We start from the raw sequence: 19,968 nt of genomic DNA on the forward strand, positions 1-19,968 counted from the left end.
CAAAACTACTTCTTCCTCATTCGCTTAAATTTTAAAAAGCAACGAAGGGGAGCATAGGCACAGCCACGCCACCTCAGTGCTTAATAAAGGAGGGTTTCCCAGTCACGAGTCCAGCCCCTGTGGGCCCCGGGCCAGCCCCGCCATTCGGCTCCCGGGGCGGGGGGAGACGTCAGACGCGGGGCGCTGCCAGGGCCCTCCCCGCCGCCCGGGGGCGCTGCCGCCGCGCTCGAGCCTCTACCCCTGCGCTTTCCGCTTCCGCCGGCGCTACTTCCGCTTCCGGCCGCTCGAGGATGGAGGCGCGCGTGGCGCAGTCCGCAGCTCGGCTGGCGCGGCAGGTGCGGGCGGGGCCGGGCTGGGGCGGGGGAGGGCGGCGCGGCCCGGCCGGGACCACCCCAGCGTCGGCCTCACCGCGGGGTCGGCCCCTGCCCCGCCGGCCCGGGCGGCTCTCCCTGGCGGGACCGGCTCCGTGCGGGGCCGTCCCGCCCGCGGAGAGAGCGGGGCCTGGTGGCACGTCCCGGAGGCCTCCGTCGGGGAAGGTCCCCGGGGCTTTCTCGGGGGTGCAGGTGGTGGGCGAGCCCGCCGGGCAGGCCAGTGGGGCCGGGGGGAGGCTCCCCCGGTAGCGGCTCTGCTAGAAACTTCAGCAGTAGCTGGAGCCCGAGGCGGGGCTCTGGGCAGCGGCGGGGGGCCCGACGTGCGCCCGGGCGGGCGGGGGCTGGACTTGGGCGGAAAGGCAGAAAGCAGGCAGGGGCTGAAGCCCGTTCCCCAGCTTCTTTCATTTCTCTTGAAACAAAAAGTAGAAAAGCACTCTCTCGTTCCTCACACCCTGTGTCATGAGGTCAGGGGATGTGGTTCAGGTCATGGCGCTTTTCAGCGAGGGTGAGCGTTCAAGATGTCAGACGGGAAGATGTCAAACAGGGCTTTGTGCGTTACCAGCCTAGTTCTTTGTGCTGTTACTTTAGCTGTTCGCTGTGGCTGCCTTGCAAGAATTGCCGGGCGGCCAGGCGGGGGGATGGGCAGAAGTGTGTCCCCCTGCCCTTGGGAGGGGTGGCACCGGGTCCAGTGCGTCCTGGGAGCCCAGAGCAGCCAGGGAAGCACTTTTCAGAGGATGACCTCTTGGAGGGTAGGTAGCATATAGTACCAGTCCTGGCTTTCTCGAACAGGATTATTGCAGCCGTAAGGTGCTTAGGGTTGGGAAAAAAGATGGTGACAACCCTTCCCCTTTTCAGTGACTAAAAAGAATAATCCATCAGGTTTGTCATAACCAATGACTGGTGTTGACAGCAGAGTACAGAGGCAGCTTCAGGAAGACTTTGAATTCTACGGCTCAACTTCTCATATGTTGCCCGAAGAGCACATAACTGAGAGATTCTGGACATTTGGCTTGTGGGGTTTTTTTTGTTACCGTACACATGTGTTCCTAAGCAACTTTTCAGTATGTTTATATTCAAATATATAATAAGCACTGCCATAAAATACTGAGATAATAAATCTGACTGTTGATTCTCTGCAACTCCTTTTTGCCTTTGTTTTTGCATTCCTCCTTTGTAGCTGCTAGGAGAGGAGGGGCACCTTGGGTATTCTGTGAAGGTGGTTCTCCCGTTGCTGTCACTGCTGTCTGGTCTTTAGTCCATAAACAAATTCCAGTCACTTTGAAGCAAAGCAAGAGGGATAGCATTCAGCTCTAACTTCAGGAGGCTGAAGGAGGCCATGTGGAATTACTGAGCCTGAATCTACCCATCACCTTGCTCCCAGCCACATGCTCCCTGGTGCCACCTCCAGCATGCCCTGGAGCCCTTTGTGAGACAGCTGGCAGGAATCATTAGCTCTTCAAGAAAATAACCCAACAAAGAGCAAAGAGTGTGTGCTGAGTGACTGCACTGAGCAATAGGCTTGACAGAGTAGTAGCAGAGATAAAACTGTGCAGGAGGGAAGAAGGGGAAGGAAGAGAGGTGCTGTGACCCTTTTGCTCTGCTTTCTCAGGCGTTTTCTCTCATTTTTTTGTTTCTTTAAACATGATGGAGAAAAGCTCTATCACATTAAAGCCCAGAGACAGAAGGTTTTGCAAGTTTCATGTTAATTCATTGAGGTCTTTGGAAGACATTCTCATGTGCTAAGGGAAAATGTAAGGATTATTTTGGTCATATTGAAAAAGCTATAGTTTTTTTGTATTCACAGGTGAGGGGAAGATTTCTAGTACTCAGCTGACCAAAGAGCCCTTGGAGATGTCAGCATGGCCTCATGTAATTCCTGCAGCTTCTCATGAGGTGGTCATCAGGTATGACCCTTTACTGACAAGTTGTGATATGTCCAGGGCTGTCCAGGTAGAATAATCCAGGAGGTGAAACTTTATGTCCTGAACAGCAGCTTTTTCCTTCCTTTTTTCAGTTACATGTTTTGTAGATCAGAGGTGTATTGGCATTGTCTCCCTTCCTCACTTGGATGGTACTGTGAGAGGGGAGTTACAAGGAGTATCTGTAATTTAATGTAATAGTTTGTTTTTCCAAAAGAATGTAGAATTTATGATATCCCTTTAATAACATCTAGCATTCATAGGTGATTTGCTAGAGAATTAGGTTGTCACAGGGTGATAAGGGACATTTATAACGTGAATGTCTAAAGACGTTTTTCCAGGCAAGCTCGACAACATGGTTATGGCTTTGGGGGTCACAGAATCATAGAATATCTCAAGTTGGAAAGGACCCATCAGGATCATAGAGTCCAACTCCCTGCTCCTCGCAGGACTACCTAAAACTAAACCAGATGACTAAGAGCATCATCTAGATGCTCCTTGAACTCTGACAGGCTTGGTGCCGTGACCACTTCCCTGGGGAGCCTGTTCAGTGACCGACCACCCTCTCTAAAAGAACCTTTTCCTAATGTCCAATCTGAACTTCCTCTGACACGGCTTCATGCCATTCTCTCATGTCCTATTGCTGGTCACCAGAGAGAGGAGGGTCGTGTCGTAAGTGGCGTCCCTCTCCTGACTGGCCCATGAACCAGGGTGCCCTTGTAGCCAGTTTTGGAGCTGTTAGCTCTACTCAGCTGTGTGGCTGTCCCAGCCCAGCTGTTGTAATCTTAACCCCATCAATTCTGGAACTCAATGTAATCATTGCTGAGTTCAGGCTTTTCTGCTGGATGGTTTTGAATGAAAAGTTCATTTCATCATCTGTATTAGCTGTTGATGAGCACAAAAAGGGAGACTTAAGTGGCAGCAGCAATGTTGGGATAGGCAGCTAGACCACTGTGGTGAAACCTTTTGCTTTCAGTTCACACTCGAGTAACATAAAGACTGCTACTGAAACTTTCTGCAGAAGAGGAGTACAAAACGTGGTAGGAAAATGTGCCAGTCTGGGCTGACATGTTGGGCTTGGCCAAATCTGAAACGGGACCAGCCTGAATGCTTCCTATCTGCAGGTGTCTGTGCTGTGAATTTACTACTTTGCTGCAGTCACGGGAAAGAAGTAGATGAGACTGAACTGTGGCATTGTTTTAGAGTTTTTTACCTCCTGGCCAAATCCAAGCGATTGGGATACTAGTTGTGACCCTGTAGTTGTGTGGGAAGAGCTGTTTGGGTCAGATATCTGCCCCAGGGGTAAGTGATTCCTGAGAACCTTTATTCTGGGTTCTGGCCATGCACATGGATAAACCTCTTTTCTCATTCTCTCATGTAGTCTAACAATATGGAAAGAGGCTCCAGTAAGATACTGGTCATCATACCTCCTGCGTGTCTTACCTTGGGTGGCCAGAGGCATCTGTGATTATGGAGAAAAATGCAAATCAAATTTCTGTCTGAAGAGCTTGCCAGTGGTACTGAAATATCTCAGTGGCTATAGCTTTGGGGGAATATTTTAATGCAGGAGGACTAAGCTGCTTGTTGGCTTGGATATGCAGTGATTTTAATTTCAAAAGCCAAATGCAGATTTCTGGATCTGGACGATGTTTGTCCTCAATGCAAAACTTTCCTAAGGGTCTGAGTTGGTAACCTGTCCTGAAGCTGGTGACTTTGCTAGAGAGAAGGTAATACTGGGTAGACACAGAATTTACAGATAATGTGACATTAAGAGTAGAACGTATTTTTGTGCTTTTCTTCAGGCACGTCCTGGGGAGGTGAGGGGGGGCGAGTTATGCATGTCACTGCTCCAGTGTTCCTTTAAGTCAGTTTGTAGCGATAATGCTTACTTAAACTTACAGTGAAACAACTGTAAAACAATGTAATGAAATCTCTCTTGCAATATTTTAAACTTGAAGTTCATTCTGAAAATTTTTTAAATGGGTCTCTAAGCTACATGAAATGCTACCAGGTCAGGCCAGTAAGAAAAGTAAAAAATAAATATATTTTCTGTTGGTTTTATGGGGGAAGGTATGTATGTGTGTGTGTGACAAAAAGTCTGGTTTTGCAGGGGTCTGCCTTGCGTTAAAAAAAGAATAGGCTGCAAAAGGAAAAGCTGCAGTGGAGTATTTGAAGGGAGTTATTTTTGAGATACAGCTGTGCTGTTCAATGATTTTAGCTGGCTAAATGCCAAACCAGAGGTTTTGATAAAGGTTTGTTTTTTCTCAAAGTCCTGCTCCTTCACATCTGAACCTGCAGGAAGCATCCTATTCTCCTGCAGCAGAGGAGACCTTGAGGCTGTAAAGTGTGCTGGAAGCTGAAGCACAAATGAAGAATGACCTCAAAAGTACTCTTTTTGAGCATCTGCAGTTAGTTATAGTGGTATTTCTGGGAGCTCTCGTTCAGGTGGACATATAAGACCAGAAGATTTGATGGCCCAATTTTTTTTCCTTAATTAAATACTGTGATTGTGTGAAGAGCAACAAAGTAAATGAACCCTTTTTGATAAGGTTTGGTGGCCTATTTGACTACAATAATAGCCTGAGCTGCCTCCTGCTGTGGGAGTTCTGGTAGAAGAGAGCCTGAATGAGTTAGGTGAGGGGCTGGCAAGCCAGGCTGGGGAGTGCTCACTGCCTCTTCTAGCTGCCTCTCCCTCCATAGCAGCACTGAGTCGCTTAAATTTTCAATAGCCTCCAGACTTCTGTTTGTGAGCCAGGTTTGTGGCTGATGGGCACAGAGCCTATTATGGGGGAGGGCAAGAGATGGAGAACAGAGATGAAGTTTCAGATATTTGGTTTCTTTAGGTGATGGGGTGAGGAGAATTACTGCTCCTTGCAGCAGCTTCCAGCCATTGGGCTAAGACTGCCTGTTGAAGCATTTGCCTGTGTCCCAGGCTGTGAAGTCTGGAGGGGCACGGGGAAGCGGAGGGAAGTTTATTTTTTTGGAGCATAGAGGTCCACCTGAAATTCCTGATTGTTCCTGAATGCCTTACGTCAGTTTTAAGGGAGAAGCCCCACTGGAGGTAGGGAAGGAATGGTGGTGTGGTGAGGTGGAAGTGATTGCACGCTGCAGGAATGGCCCTGTGAATTCCTTTATGAAGCAGCACACTGTACTTCCTGGTATTCCTGTCTCCAGTTGGCGTTTGAGCTTGCTGTGGTTGTATGAATGATTGTGGTTTCATCCTCTGAAACTGTGGCCTATGAGGTGGTCACACTGGCTGAAGGAGTCTTTAGGGAATTTTGAGTCAAAACATTTGACATCTTTATTAAATTAAAAAAGCTGGAGAAAGTGCTTATTTGGGGAATATGTTTTATTAGCATGACCTGCTGTCTTTCTTGCACTTCTGTCTTCATATTAGTGAGATTATTATCTCACTGACTTTTTTTAAGAATGTTTCAGAATCCCTGGTTTTGACACAAATAGAAACCACCTTTAAACATTAATTGTTTGGAACTATTCAACTCACGTGTCATTGCTGTTACCTTTATCAGTCAAAACTAGAACCGTATCTGAGATCTTGCAGCTCCTTACCTTCTGTCTCCCCACTCCAAGAATTACTGTGTGACGATTTGATTTGCTTTTCAGGAAAACGAGATCAAGTTGTTAACTGCAGAAATTGAGCATCTGAAGAACTTTGGATGCTTGGGAGTCTCCCCAAGTTTGGAAGGGTTGCGAGACGAAAACGCAAAACTTAAGTATCGGTTAAATTTCCTTCAAAAGGTAAGGGAATAAAGAATTAATGCTGTAGCATGTATTTTTGTTCCCATTAAGACAAGCTAAATAAACAATGTCAGTTTGTTATAGCTAGTGATGTGTGACAGCGTGCTCACTCTGCATTCTGATGCCTTAATTGTTGTTGGCACGTAAGATATTTCTTGGTTCCTCAAACAGAAACCTACTTTATGAAAAATGGCAGTAGGTTAATAAGCCCACACCATCAAGTCTTGGATAGTAATGTGCAGCCCAGCTGCGTTCTGAGCCAGGGTCACTGACAAAGGTGTGAGAAGTAATGCAGCCCTGCATTCAGGGGAAGTGTTTGTGCTGGGAGGTTCAAAGGGAGAAGCAGCTCTTGAATCACTTGATTTTTATGTTGTATAGGTTGCTCTTCTGCATAGAGGTGTCAGCCAAATCTGTCAGCTATGCTTTGCCAGGCAGCCAAGGACAAAAGTGAGATGTGAAGGCTCCTCTGTGAATTTAACCTTCTGGATTTTGTTTTTTCAGAGCCTTCAAGAGGAAAGAAGTAAAACAGCAAAAAGCATGATTAATATCAACAGCTGTCTTCAGGAGATCTTTGGAGCTGCTATTCAGGCTGCCTACCCGGATTTAGAAAACCCTCCACTAGTAGTGACGCCAAGTCAGCAGCCCAAATTTGGGGATTACCAGTGTAACAGCGCCATGGGCATAACGCAGGTAAATATGAACAATCTTACGAAGAGAAGAAAAAATGGGGATGTTGTCTGTTGGAAGCTAAGTGATAGATAGCACAGTGAGAGTTGCAGTACTGGACCTGGTTCAGGCTTGTTGCAGACCTCCAGGCTAAGAATTCAGTGAGTATCTAATGGCATTTTAGGGGAAGCATTGGCCTTCACGGAGTAGATCTTTAAACCTCTGTTTAGATGACTGTTATGAGGGAGTTACACACGTGTCACAAAGAAAAACTACTCAGTTCATGGGATCTAAATCAAGTCAGGATTGAAGTGCTGCATTGGTTTACTAATAATGTGCAATTAGCTACCAATTAGCTATATGTTTGGAACTAATATCAGCAAAACAATAAATCACAATTCTGGACAGTTACAAAATGTTGATAAACACCTACAAATCTCTAAATGCTCTTCTGTAACGCTAGGAACGCATGATGTCCCCACACACATTTGCACAGAGTTATGTGCACACCCTCCCTTCTCACGGGGCAGGTGGGTTGCAAACGCATGCCCCGTCTCTGGGAGCGTGGGTTCCCCTCATTGCACACACCTCCTGTTGGTGTGGGTGCTGCAGCTTCCTACCGCCCACAGATGCACACAGCAGTGAGAAGGGGCCCAGGTGCTCCCCTGTGCACCCGAGTGGGGCGCAGGTCCCTGCGTGCTGCATCCTGAGCTGCCCTCTGCGGGCTCCAGTGTGGGCCACTCACGGCACCTGATGGCACCGTTCATTGTTGGGTCTGTGCAGAGGCTGTGGTACACGTGAAGCACCTTCTCACAGCGTCCAACCAGGCGTAGGCTACTGCTCAGCCACCGTCCTTTGTATTACTCTAGCTGACTGCTTTGTTTCAAAAGTCTCTTTTTAATTCCCTCATTACAGCTGAATTTGGCTGAGTTATTGTGTTCCTTTAAGCATTTGCAGTTTCATGACAAATGCTCTTTCAGACAGATTTGAGTGTGCTATTCCGCATACTTTTTGTGCTCATGTTCCTATCTTATTGCCTGTTATCCAAGCATTTGCTGAGGGGATTCTGTGTGGGCATCCCCACATCAATCATTGGTGACATCTATATTTTCTTTTAACTGAGCAAAAGGCAGGAAATGTGGGTTTTTTTGTTACGATGCTCTGATCTTGGAGGTTTTCAGGCAGCTGTAATAATGGTTCCACTTTCCAGAACACCTGTGAAGTGTGTGCAAAGGAAGGAGTGGAGGTTTTTTAACCTGGCTAGTATCGGCAGTTACTTTGAAAATTATGGCATTGCTGCTTTCTGGAAGAGATTTGGCCAAAGAGGACCCAAACAGAGTAAGAGACACTTGAGGAGTTGCTCAGTGGGATGGGACTGTGCTGAAGTAAAACCAGGAGGTGAGGGAGAAAGTAAGTAGTGCATTCTAGCTTAGGTGCTCAAGTGCGCAAACTTTCAATGCATTGATGCCTTTGAGTGAAGAGGTAGACTCTTTGTAATTACAGATCTTTTATTTTGCAATCTCAACAGAAGCAACATTTTTTTTAAGTGTTCTGTTGTCAATTCACCTTTATTAATCTATTAGACTGGTAATCTTGACCTCAAACTTGCACTGACACTCATGGAATTGTACTCTCCCATGTTGTCATCTGCAGCCTCTATGTCTGTTGTCCTGCCGCAATGAGTTTGACTCCCAGGCAGCATTGGTACGTGCTAGCCAGCAGGCTCTTGGTCTGAAGCGCCAAGGCGGAAACAGCCCTCACAAATACATGTCGTCTTCCCTTGGTCTCGTTAGCATATTGTGACTGGGATTCAGCCAGAGGAGCACCCTGGGTGACTGCACTGACACGGGCTTTCAGAGCTTTGCCATTTTTTTGACCGCTGCTTTACCCCAATTAAGTCGCGGTTGGGATTCTCGAGCAGTCCTGGCTTCTCAGTGTTGACGTTGTTCACATAACTCAGTGTCTGAACGGTCCCCTTCAAGCCAGGGTTTCAAGCTCCAGATTGTCAGCTGTACTGGTGAATAAGGGTTCCTAGTACTGGGCTTGGCTATAGAGCTTGTTGCCTGGAAGGGCATGCCATATAAGCTGGGCCTGAGCTTGGCAATACTCACACATGCAGCACACTCAGAGCGTATTGGCACAGCAGAGCCAGGGGATGCAGTGTAGTCATCCTGCTCTGAGAGCAGCAGGTTATGTACTTTGGTCAGCCTAAGTTTTAGGGACTTGACTGCGGTGCACGTCTCCCCGTAGAGCCTTGCTCCCCCAGGGTGTCCCCTGCGCAGAGCTGGAACACCGGTCACCACGAATGCCAGAGGAGCAGGAAGTGCCCTGACGCAGGGGCAGCACTAGTACGTGCCAGGCAGCAACCTCTCCCTGTAATGTGCTGATGTGGAAACAGCCCTCACAAATGCATATTGTTTTCCTGGGAGCTTGTTAGCATATTAATGCCTGGGGTTTGAGCCAGGAGCTTTGCTTGCTCCTTAGAGTAATAGGAGTACAGTGACTGTTTCTGGAATGATTCAGATACATGCCTGTAATCTGGTTTTGCATTTATTTTTCCTGTAGTTTGCACTCTGAGCAGCATGGAAGGCTATAGAGGTTTTCTTTTCTTGCCCATTCTAAGCCTTTACCATCTTGTAAGGATCCTGTTATGATCAACTGTATGCATGACAGGTTAAACAGGAAGCTGAAACTTAAGTAGAAGTCGCATTTTGCAGCAGACTGCAGGCTAGCAAATACATGCATTAGTGAGTGTAAATTCTGAATTGACAGAGGTACGTGCTCTTTGTGGCCTTGGTGGGAGTGAGGTGATAGATCATTTTCAAACACATCACAGTAAGAATAGAGGATCATGTGCTCAAAAACAAATAGCTGTGGTAATTTTATACAGCATGAATGTAGTGTTTTGCAGGGGACGGGTTGGGCTAGCTCACAGAATCCTCCTAATTTCTAAGATTTGCAAAAAGCTATGTGAGAAGATGCTTTGGGAATGGGCAGAGAAATTGTGGACTACATGATCTTTGAAGGTCCCTTCCAACCCAAACTATTCTGATTCTGTCATTGTACGTGAATTTGCATCGTGTTATTGGAGTTCCTCACAGTGGGCCATTTATGTCTGGAGGGAAAAGGAGAGCTACTTTACCAGCAGTTTTTCTGATGCTCTTTGAAGAAAATTGGGCTGTGTTCGGATTATCTTTGGTTGCTTCGGTTGTTGGATTTTTTTTTTTTTTTTTAAATTATTTATTAAGTTTGAGTCTAGGGTGGGACTGAAGGCAGTTTGCTTTGGTTGCTTTTAATCATAAATCAGCAGACTTGCTCTGAAACCACACTCAGCATGTACTGTAGGCACAGTTCAAAACTTCAAATACGAATGCTGTCAGAGCTGAGGATACCCGTGAGAGGGATGAACAGGATTTTGAAGCAATGCGAAGGACTGTGCCAGCTATGTTGTTTTTTAAAGAGTTTGGTTTTTACTAGCTTAGAGAAATACAAATTTGCCAAACAACTTAACGTGTTTTGAAAAATGGCCTGGAAGATTTTCTTCTGACATAGGGACTACCCTTTAATTGCCCTTAGCAGAAGGGAGTGAATGTGTTGGGTCTAATTAGACCTCTGCTGTGTATAAAGAGCTGATATAATCTGTAAAATTTGCTAGAGATGTTTTTCTTTGTGTGTGTCCCTGCTTTATGAAGCTAAAGGATCATGAGGATCTTTCAATGCTGCAGTATCTATGCTTTCTGTTTCACTCTGTAGAATGTTTTGGAGGATTGAACTTTACCTGATGTTCTTCTTGTGTTTCAGATACTGCTCAAAACCAAGGAACAGAAGGTTAGCCCAAGAGAAATTGCTGAGAAAATATCAAAAAATATTCCTGCCAACGAATGCATTGAGAAGGTTGAAATTGCCGGTCCTGGTAAGATAGTTTCATGTTACACACTTTGTATGTTTTAAAGCTGATAAGGGCAATTTTATACTGGATGGTGATCAGGGAAGCCAAGTTGAGTTCAACTATTTTGTGATTTAAAACTGCAGTTATGGGGTGAATTAACTTCTTCTGTCTTGGTGAGCTTTGTAGCCCTCAGACTTGTGCAGCAGCAGAAAATCTACCTCTATTAGAATTGGCAAGTGCAATCCTGAGCCCTTTAATTAGCAATTTTTCCACTGATCCTTATGGGTCTAGCTTTTCCCCTTCAAATATTGGTGATGGGTATCAGGCCACAATCATGAAATCACAGCAAACATCAATATGCCCTTCTGCTGTTGCTTGTGTGGTGAGGAGACCTTGTCCTCTCAGCACTGATATGCTAGAGTAGCAAGGAGGTTATTAATTACTGCATCCTGTGACCCAGGAGGAAATACAAGGGCTCATATTCCTTAGGGCTGCAGCATAAACACAAAAATCACATGGCACAGCCCTTCGAGTGCTTGGGCAGAAGCTCATTCATTAGCTCTGTGAAGCAGAAGTAAACCAGTGTTCTTCCATAAGCACGAATTATCCCAGGTGTAACTATGTTTTAGGATATCAATTTAAAAAAAGGAGACAAAGCAGGATTTGGTTTTGCATTCTGCAAAACCTGGCAAGATTATTTATTTTCTTATAAAAAAATGATTTTATAAATTCACCTTTGAGTGACAGTGCAAAAAAGAGTTATGTCAGTGGACTAGCTTGCAGAATCTAACTCCTACAGTAAAGACTATAGTGCTGTGAAACAGACTCTTGTAATGTGGGAACAGAAATTGTCTTCTAGTGGCAGCTTTGCTGTCCTGTTGCTGAAAAAATTTTTTTGTTTTGTCAAGCTAACTTCATATGCTCTTGTCCTTGATGTGAGGAAACAGAAAACAAGGGGGAAGGAAACAAAAAGTGGTTCAAGGCACTTCTGCAGCCCCAGCACTCATTGCTGGTTTTCTCCTCTAAAGGTTTTATCAATGTCCACTTGAGAAAGGATTTTGTATCGAAGCAGCTGAGCAGTTTATTGATGAATGGAGTTCAACCACCAGCTGTTGGCAAAAGGAAAAAGGTACAGCAGTCAGCACATAGGCATCCTGCTCCCATATAGATGAAACGCGCTGGATTGCAGGTAGCTTTGAAATTCCCCCTGAAGTGATTTGTTGAGCAGATGTCCATGTCAGCTGGTTGTTACAGCAGAGTAAATGGGATGTGACTTAGGGACCGGGGGCCGTGAGGTAGGCCACATGTGCCTGGTGTGGTCTCTGGTGGGTCAGGGACAGGGCTTCCCGGGGACAGTATGTTGTGCCAAGGTTGGTCTGGGAGTGATCCCTGACCCTCTGCTGGGAGGGTGCAGCAGAGCCCCAGGCTGGAAGCCTGCTCTGGTGTCCCCCACTGGGCCTTCTCTGTTGCTGTGCGCTGTTGGCAGCAAAGAGAGTGTGAGGGTCAGCAGAAGCGAGCCTTGTTTCCCCCTGCTACTCCCCCAACAAAATCCAGATTAAACACAGTGTGGTAATGACTGCTGCCTTTTATTCGTTTTTTCTTTTGGTACTGCGTCTAAGGTGGTGGTGGATTTTTCATCCCCTAACATTGCAAAGGAGATGCATGTTGGCCACCTGCGGTCTACCATCATTGGAGAAAGTATGTGCCGACTGTTTGAATTTGCAGGTTATGAAGTTTTGAGGTGAGTGTCGACTTTTGGGTGGGGCGGGCTTGTTTGACTAAATTTATGCAGTACCTATCTCTGTGCTTTTGTCTGTATTGGTCTTTTTTTATAAGCACATAACAAATAGTCCTTTATGTGTAGTAAGCTGCTAGGCTGACCAAGTGTAGCAGGGTTAGGAATCAAGATGAGCAGCAGCTTCATTGCAGTGAAATTGAGGGGGCTTGCCTGTTTTTGATCTCTGATACTATGTGTGTTTCTTCTTTTAGAATATGTATTTTTAAAATGCGTGTACTTTAAAGCATATGTTTGAGAAATCATTATTATTGTACTCTTCAATTGCTTCAAGGTTAAACCATTTAGGAGATTGGGGCACCCAGTTTGGAATGCTCATTGCTCACCTCCAAGACAAATTTCCGGATTACTTAACTGTTTCTCCTCCCATTGGGGATCTCCAAGCTTTTTACAAGGTATTTGTAGCAAATAAGTGTGATACTTATGTCAACATCTGAAAAGCAGATTGAGGAGCTTTACAAATTGCAGCGTAGTTTTGGAGAAACAAAAGAATTGAATGACTGTTAATACATTATTGCAATAACCTGCCACTGGGTAATGAATTGCAGTATTTGGTATTGAGTTGTCTGTATGGGGCATGCTTAAAGGACTTTGTAAGCATGCTGCCTCTCTGTCTTCTGAGATGAGTATGCTTGGAGAGCCTGTTATGAATGTTAGCTTGTTTGAGGGGAGAAAGAGGTGCTTTTTCATGTAGTGTGTTTTACCATAGGAATCCAAGAGGAGGTTTGACACAGAGGAGGAGTTTAAGAAACGTGCCTACCAATGTGTGGTGCTGCTGCAGAGCAAAAACCCAGACTTCATTAAAGCATGGGAACTGATCTGTGACGTGTCGCGGAAAGGTGACTTTGCCAGATTCAGAAACATGTCTCAGCAGTAGAACAGTGTGGCTTTCCTCACCTTTATGTCTGAGTCCATCCTTTAGTTTTCTTTTGAAAATCACTGCCACACTGCTATGAGAAGCTTAAAGAAAAAAGGCGATACAACCAAAGTACTGGGCTGTCTGTGGAGGCTTTCAGCTAAATCTTTTGTCTCCTGAGTCCTAGTCTGATGGCTTCGCCAAGAGATGAGAAATGCTTTTAGGGACTTGCTGTGCCCGTTGGTAAACATATGTCACTAATTCCCACTGTGCATTTAACGGAAGTATTTTGTTCTGTTTCCGTCCTCAAGAGTTCCAGAAAATCTACAACTGCTTGGACATCACACTCATAGAAAGAGGGGAATCATTTTACCACGAGATGATGAAAGACATTGTGAAAGAATTTGAAGATAAAGGTGAGGCTTTTGGTCTCAGAGTCAGAAATTCTGCAGCTGTCAGGATGAGCGAGGTAACCTCACTCCTCTTGAGAGAGGCTTAGGACTGATGTTTTTGAAGTTGCATGTTCCCCACCCTTGCTCTTTTTCTCAGCCACATTTGCTGAGTGGATCTTTTGTGGTGTTTCCTCCCAGAGAAGCATTAGCAGAATTGATTCTTGTGTGTTTCATTCCAGAAAGCTTGAATCTTTCTTGCTGACACCAAAAGCAGTTTGTCTGTGATATTTGTAGACAATAGTATGAGGTACTACTGGATTTTATTGTATCCTTAGTAAATGGTCAAGGAGCGATATACGACAGACTTCCTGGTCTTAGTGTTGTGCCTGTATGGGCACTTTGTCTGAGAAATCTCTGTGAAAACAGTGGCATTTTTTGGATCATGTTGACTTTGAGACTGGCAAGAAGCCAAAGGGAGCATAAAAAGTCTGTGGTTTTATGTGTTTCGTGTCTGCTTTTGGCAGTTGTTGAATCTCACCATCTTAAGTGTTCTACTAGCCTTATCTCTGAAAGACTTTGTGCTAAGTCCTTGTTGCATCTCCGTAGAGTTTCTGTTGCCTTTAATTATAGAATCAGAGAATTGTTTAGGTTGGGAAAGACCTTTAAGATCATCCAGTCCAACCATTAACCTAACATTTTGCAATGCTGTTTTTGTGGCTGTAAAGATGGATCTGGATGCCAGTGACAGGAGTTTTAAAATCTAGTTAGGTCTCTTCTGGTAAGGCCAGATCTGTACCGATCCGTTTCCTTGTGCATAGTGTGAGTTCTGGAAGTGCAGTACCAAGTGTGACTTGGTTGGCAAGGGAGTCCTCATTTAGGTTTTTTCATATTTTGAGATATTCATTATTTGATAATGTGAGTGCATGGCCTTTTCTTTCTAGTAGCATCGGGGAAGGCAAGTGTTTCTGCCTGTGCTGGCCCACAAACCTCCCCATTCAATACAAGACAGAATGTTTTCCATTGCTTTTCTAGGATTTGTCCAGGTTGATGATGGCCGGAAGATTGTGTTTGTCCCAGGTTTCCCTGTCCCATTGACGATCATGAAATCGGATGGAGGTTACACATATGACACATCTGACTTAGCTGCTCTTAAACACAGGCTGTGGGAAGAGAAGGCTGATATCCTTATTTATGTTGTTGATAGCGGCCAGGTGAGTATGCCAACCTCTGCTGTCAGTGTTGGTACAGATCATCAGAAAGTGTGTTAAATGACAGATGCAACAGTAACATAAGTAGAATGCCATCGGGTTTTTAGTGTGGTATATTTACCCTTGTCCTTATCAGTGTAACGGCGAATCTAACTTGGTGGCTGGCAGTCTCCCTGAAGAGCTCCTAGAACTGATTGATTAGGGAGAGACCCAGTTACCACTGGAGGTGGTGAAACCTAGATCTCAATAGGTCTGGAATGAGATTTGTGCTGCTTATACTTGGGTCTCTCCTTACCTGAGGAAATGCAAGGTTGCCAGCTCTGTATCTGAGCTGTGATGAGAATTTGCTGGTGGCTGCTTCTGTAAGCCAGGAAAAATCTTTGGAAGGTTGAACTTCCTGAAGTGGAATTTTTCTGTGGAGCTAGAAACATTTTAAGTCTCATTGTGAAAGCAGCATTGTGAAGGAGATAAAGGTGGGAAGAAAACTGTACCTGGAGGAGTGGGTTGAGAACCAGTTGTTGGTATTTGTTCCTTGCAGTCGGTGCATTTACAAACAGTGTTTGCAGCTGGACAGATGATCGGCTGGTATGATCCCAAAGTAACCAGAGTGACCCATGCCGCGTTCGGAGTGGTTCTGGGAGAGGACAAGTAAGTCTTTGGATGTAGTTTTTCCTCTGTATGTACTCTGAAGATGTTTGAGTGAACGCAGAGGACTTGTTCTTGTTTGTTGACAAGTATGTATGTGGCATACCAGAAAAAAAAAAAAAAAAAAAAAGCACTGCATCCAGGCTGTTACTCATAACTGTGTCAGTCGTTGTGTATCATGGTCCTTGATACACAGTCAGTGGTGCGTGGTCAGGTTCCCTTTTGGGCCTGGCATTTGGGGCGGGGCACTGGGAATGGCTAGTGGAAGTGCAGTGGAAGCTGATGTGAATACGGGGGGATGGCAACGGTAAAGGTTGTGATGTCCGTTTTTGTCTACCTGCCTCATGGTGGATGAAATGAACATTGGGAAAAGAACCCCTGTGTCCTGGTATGTAAGCCAGGCCCTTGCGCTACAGAGTTGTTCTTGTGTCTCTGTGAAGGTGTGGCTAAATCAGTGTGCTCTGACGATCACGTGCCATTGCAGATTGGGTGGTTTTGCTGTAGAAGAGTGACTTGCTGGGCTGGGCAGGGGTCTGGCACTAGTATTGTGTCCTGCCTAATGTCTGGGACTGGGACAGTTCTGACTGTTGGAGCCTTCGTGGTCACCCCTTCCAGCCACGCCATGGGTGTTCTCTGAGATTGCCATGTTTTGTGGGAGTGTTTTGCTTCCTATGCAGCTGGTCATTTTGGCTGTTTGTTTTCAGGAAGAAATTCAAAACTCGTTCAGGGGATACAGTGCGTCTTATAGATCTGCTGGAAGAAGGGCTGAAGCGAGCCATGGACAAGCTGAAAGACAAGGAACGGGACAAGGTAGTTGTGACAAATTGCTTATCTTTCCTGAGAACTTCCCAGATACATTCATAGACGTATGGTTTCCACATTCTGGATGTGAGCTGCAAATATGGACACTCATATGGCCAAACTGCCCAGGAGATGCTGTGGGTTGTGTACACAATCAGTGTGGTTATTTGATAGCAGTTCAGGCAAGGTGCTGTCAAGGGGAAAGAAGAGCATCTCCGAGTACATAGCTGTGAGAAATTGTGAGCTGCAGGCAGCATGCTAGCCTCTGGCTCGTACTGCAGAGCTTTTTGAGGATGGGATAGGAGAGCTGGGCCTGACAGGGTAGCTGGCCTTGCAGGTACCAGCAGGGTCTCACTGGTGCAATGGCAACAGTGGTTGACTCCCCCAGGATGCAGGAGGTGGTGGCAGAACATAAAGTTACAGCCTTGGCCTGCTGGGCTAGCGGTGACTGCTGGTGATGGATGGTTGGGGATCTGCAGGGCCTTGAAAAATCTCCCAAGGGCTCATATGAGTCAGAAACAAAGGGCTTTGCCATGCTGACTGGCACTGTTCTACCAGAGAGGGGTTTTGTGAGTGTTTGGACTGCCCAAAATGCTCTATAAGGGTAGGAGGGCCAACTGTTTGTTACGTGTTCGCGCAGTTTGTCAGAAGCAGGAGCACACTATGAGCATCAAACCTCTGTGGCAACATGGGGCAAAGAAGTCTTGCAAGCCTTCAGGACCAGAGGGAGGCAGCCTTAACCTGGGCAGAAGTTTATGGGGTTATCTTGTGTCTCGAGGTAGAAAAGCGGGTGTGAGCCTTCACTGAGTACCACATGGGTAAAATCCCCTCAGCAGCCTGGCCTTTCCTCCTGAGCCGTGCTGAGTGGCCAAGGCTGTGTGTTGCGGTTTGTGATGCCAACATAGCATTCTTCCTCATGACTGTTACCTGTTTTGAAATTGCAACAGGTCCTCACGGCAGAAGAGCTGAAAGCTGCCCAGACATCAGTCGCTTTTGGATGTATTAAGTATGCAGATCTCTCCCACAACAGACTAAATGATTACATATTCTCCTTTGACAAGATGCTGGATGACCGAGGAAACACAGCTGCATATTTGCTGTATGCCTTCACACGGATCAGGTAGGTTGAGTGTGCTGGGAGTTGCTTGGAGTTGGTCTCTGATGCTCTCTGTATCTTTATCGCAAAGGGAAATGTGGGGAAAGGGGTGACTTAGTTGCATCAGGGCTGTTAGGGGTAGTTGGTAAGAGAAGGCAGCTATACTGGTATGCGCCATAGGCAAGATTTTATTTCTCATTGGAAATGGTGTCCTCTGCTATCTGAAACGGGGCTCCTCTGTGTGGCACGCATCCCGGGCTTTTAGCTAGCAGGGAGGGAATTTCTGGTAATTCCATTGGAGGGTTTAGGCGGTTGGAGAGGGATGAGCCTGTGTTCCAGCAGCTCCTCTCTTTAGGTGTCACCATACCCCACAAAGTTTTCCTGGCACCCTGAGCCCTGGTTTGCTCGGCAGCATCAGCTGTCCTTGCAGATGCCTGTGACCAGAGCACATCCCTGCCTATTCCTCTGCAGTGCCTTGTTGGATCGCTCCAAGGGCAGCACCTCCCCATGTGTTCCCAGGGCTGATTGCTTTCTTCTGGCCTGGTAACCCAGGACTGGGCAAGTGAGGAGATCAGTGGGTGGCCTGTGCTAGTCCTGAAACAGGCCAGGCACGTGACCAACTGCAGGGCCACCTGGGGCAGGTTGAGCAGTGGGACCCTCACAAGCAGACTGGTTTGGATTATTTCAGGGCTATTGCTCGCCTGGCCAATATTGACGAGCAGATGCTACAGAAGGCAGCCAGGGAGGAGGTGGTCATCCTGGACCATGAGAAGGAGTGGAAACTGGGCAAGTGCATCCTGAGGTTCCCTGAGATCTTGCAGAAGATCCTGGAAGACTTGTTATTGCACACCCTGTGTGACTACCTTTATGAGCTGGCCACAACCTTCACCGAGTTCTACGACAACTGCTACTGTGTTGAGAAGGACAGGCAGAGTGGTGAGTGTTAGCCTAGGGGTGCTGTGTGTGCCTGTGTCATATACCACGGTACAGGCAATCTGCGGGGTGTTTCCCTGTGCTGGGAAGGCCATTGTCACACTACTTGCTGCTGCAGAGCGAGTGTTGTCCATGTGGGAGGACTGAAGGTGGCTGGCACAGCCTGTGTCATCATCTGCCTGTGAAGCAGGAGGGTTGAGTAGAGTTTCAAGCAACCAGGCACCTGGAAACACAAGGGCTGGTCAGCCTGCTTGGTTTGGGGAGAATGGGAGGGGACACAGGATGCCCATCCCCAGGGCCAGGTTGTGGGTGGATCGGGCTCCCCTGGGGAAGGCAGCATTAGTTGTTCTGAGCAGCTGCTCCAGCTCCTCCGTTGGTGTTTCGCAGGCCAGATCGTGAAGGTGAATATGTGGAGGCTGCTGCTGTGCGAAGCCACTGCCACCGTCATGGCCAAAGGATTCGACATCCTGGGGATTAAGCCTGTGCAGAGGATGTAGCTGTGCCCTGTGGGGTGACAATAAAGGGACTAAACAACTGGAGGTGTCTCTGTCTGTTGGGGTGGGGTTGTGGTAAGGGAAGGTGCTCAAGGGGAGCAGCACCCCCTTAGGAGAGAAAGGAAGGAAGGAATGAAAGGCAAGGAGGAAGTACAGGAGGAAGGAAAGAAAGGACTGGAGGAAGGAGGGAAAGTAAGAGAGAACAGGAGCATGGCTTCAGAAGCCGCAGGTACAGAGGCAGACAAGAGGGGGCATGGGCACAGCTCAGAGCAATTCTCTGTGCGAGAACCAGACTCCACAGGCCCATGGCCAGGGCGGCTCTGCTTCAGTCTGCAGAGTTTAAGGACTGAGAACTTGGAACACCCAGGGGACCTCCAGGAAGCCCTCCAACCACAGTACAGTCACCCACACTCCCAGAGCCAACCTCACCCTGATGACTCCCACCATCCTCTTTACTTATTTGCTAGATGTGAGCAGATCACCCAGCTTTTGATGTCATCTCTGGCATCCCTCAGCAGAGCACAGAACCCTGAAGGGAGCCAAGCAGTCTCATCCTAGCCCAGCAGTGGGAGGCCCTGGTGCTCAGTATGCTTGTCTCATGGAAGTCGTTAGTGAGCTGACCAAGGCAACAGTCAGGTACCTGCAAAAGAGATCGAACATCACACTCGAGGACTGAACTTTAATGCAACACACCAGGGAGGTGTGAAACAACACAGACTTACCAGGACAATGGAGTACAGACTGTGGGGTGTACCAGCTACAAGCAAACACACACATCTGCATCACTGCTCTGTGCAGGTGGCCTGTACCAGCCCTGGCTTCCTGAGTGCCTCTCAGAGGGCAGCAGTGTTAGGTTGCATGCCATGGGAGCAGCACCATCAGCTGCCAGCAATGCTGGTGTAGGCGGGCAGGCAGCAGTTTTACCTGAAGGAGCAGAAAGCCCAGGGGAAGAGCAGATCAATTAACTGCATTCCCTCAGAGGATGAGGCAAGGGAAATGCCTTTCCCTGCAGCAGCAATGTTTCGAATCCCTACAGAGTTGGCAAACCTCTTTGCTGGATGCGTATCAATCTCAAGTAACCAGAAGGCCAACTGCAAGGCAGCAGGCCATGGCTCCTGCCTTTAAGCTTTGGGATTTGTTGGAA

The 19,968-nt window shown here is 46.9% G+C and overlaps 1 protein-coding gene across 1 annotated transcript; it reads left to right on the forward strand.

The window, feature by feature from the left end:
• Positions 1-290: 290 nt before the first annotated feature.
• RARS1 (arginyl-tRNA synthetase 1) lies at positions 291-18,847 on the forward strand. The gene is made up of 15 exons (XM_075715290.1): positions 291-335; positions 5,915-6,049; positions 6,551-6,739; positions 10,517-10,628; positions 11,633-11,733; positions 12,224-12,345; positions 12,674-12,794; positions 13,109-13,238; positions 13,567-13,671; positions 14,680-14,858; positions 15,394-15,503; positions 16,205-16,310; positions 17,249-17,421; positions 18,086-18,333; positions 18,718-18,847. Exons 1-15 carry the CDS (start codon positions 291-293, stop codon positions 18,825-18,827), a joined length of 1,986 nt encoding a protein of 661 aa, XP_075571405.1. The 3' UTR covers positions 18,828-18,847.
• Positions 18,848-19,968: the final 1,121 nt, after the last annotated feature.

The sequence above is a fragment of the Pelecanus crispus genome, chromosome 8, assembly GCF_030463565.1.
Source record: "Pelecanus crispus isolate bPelCri1 chromosome 8, bPelCri1.pri, whole genome shotgun sequence".
Classification (NCBI taxonomy): domain Eukaryota; kingdom Metazoa; phylum Chordata; class Aves; order Pelecaniformes; family Pelecanidae; genus Pelecanus; species Pelecanus crispus.

Coding starts and splice junctions, on each gene's coding strand:
- RARS1 (XM_075715290.1), top strand. CDS start 291: ATGGAGGCGCGCGTGGCGCAGTCCGCAGCTCGGCTGGCGCGGCAG. Junction 15,504..16,204: donor GTGGTTCTGGGAGAGGACAA/GTAAGTCTTTGG, acceptor GTTTGTTTTCAG/GAAGAAATTCAAAACTCGTT. Junction 18,334..18,717: donor TGAGAAGGACAGGCAGAGTG/GTGAGTGTTAGC, acceptor GGTGTTTCGCAG/GCCAGATCGTGAAGGTGAAT.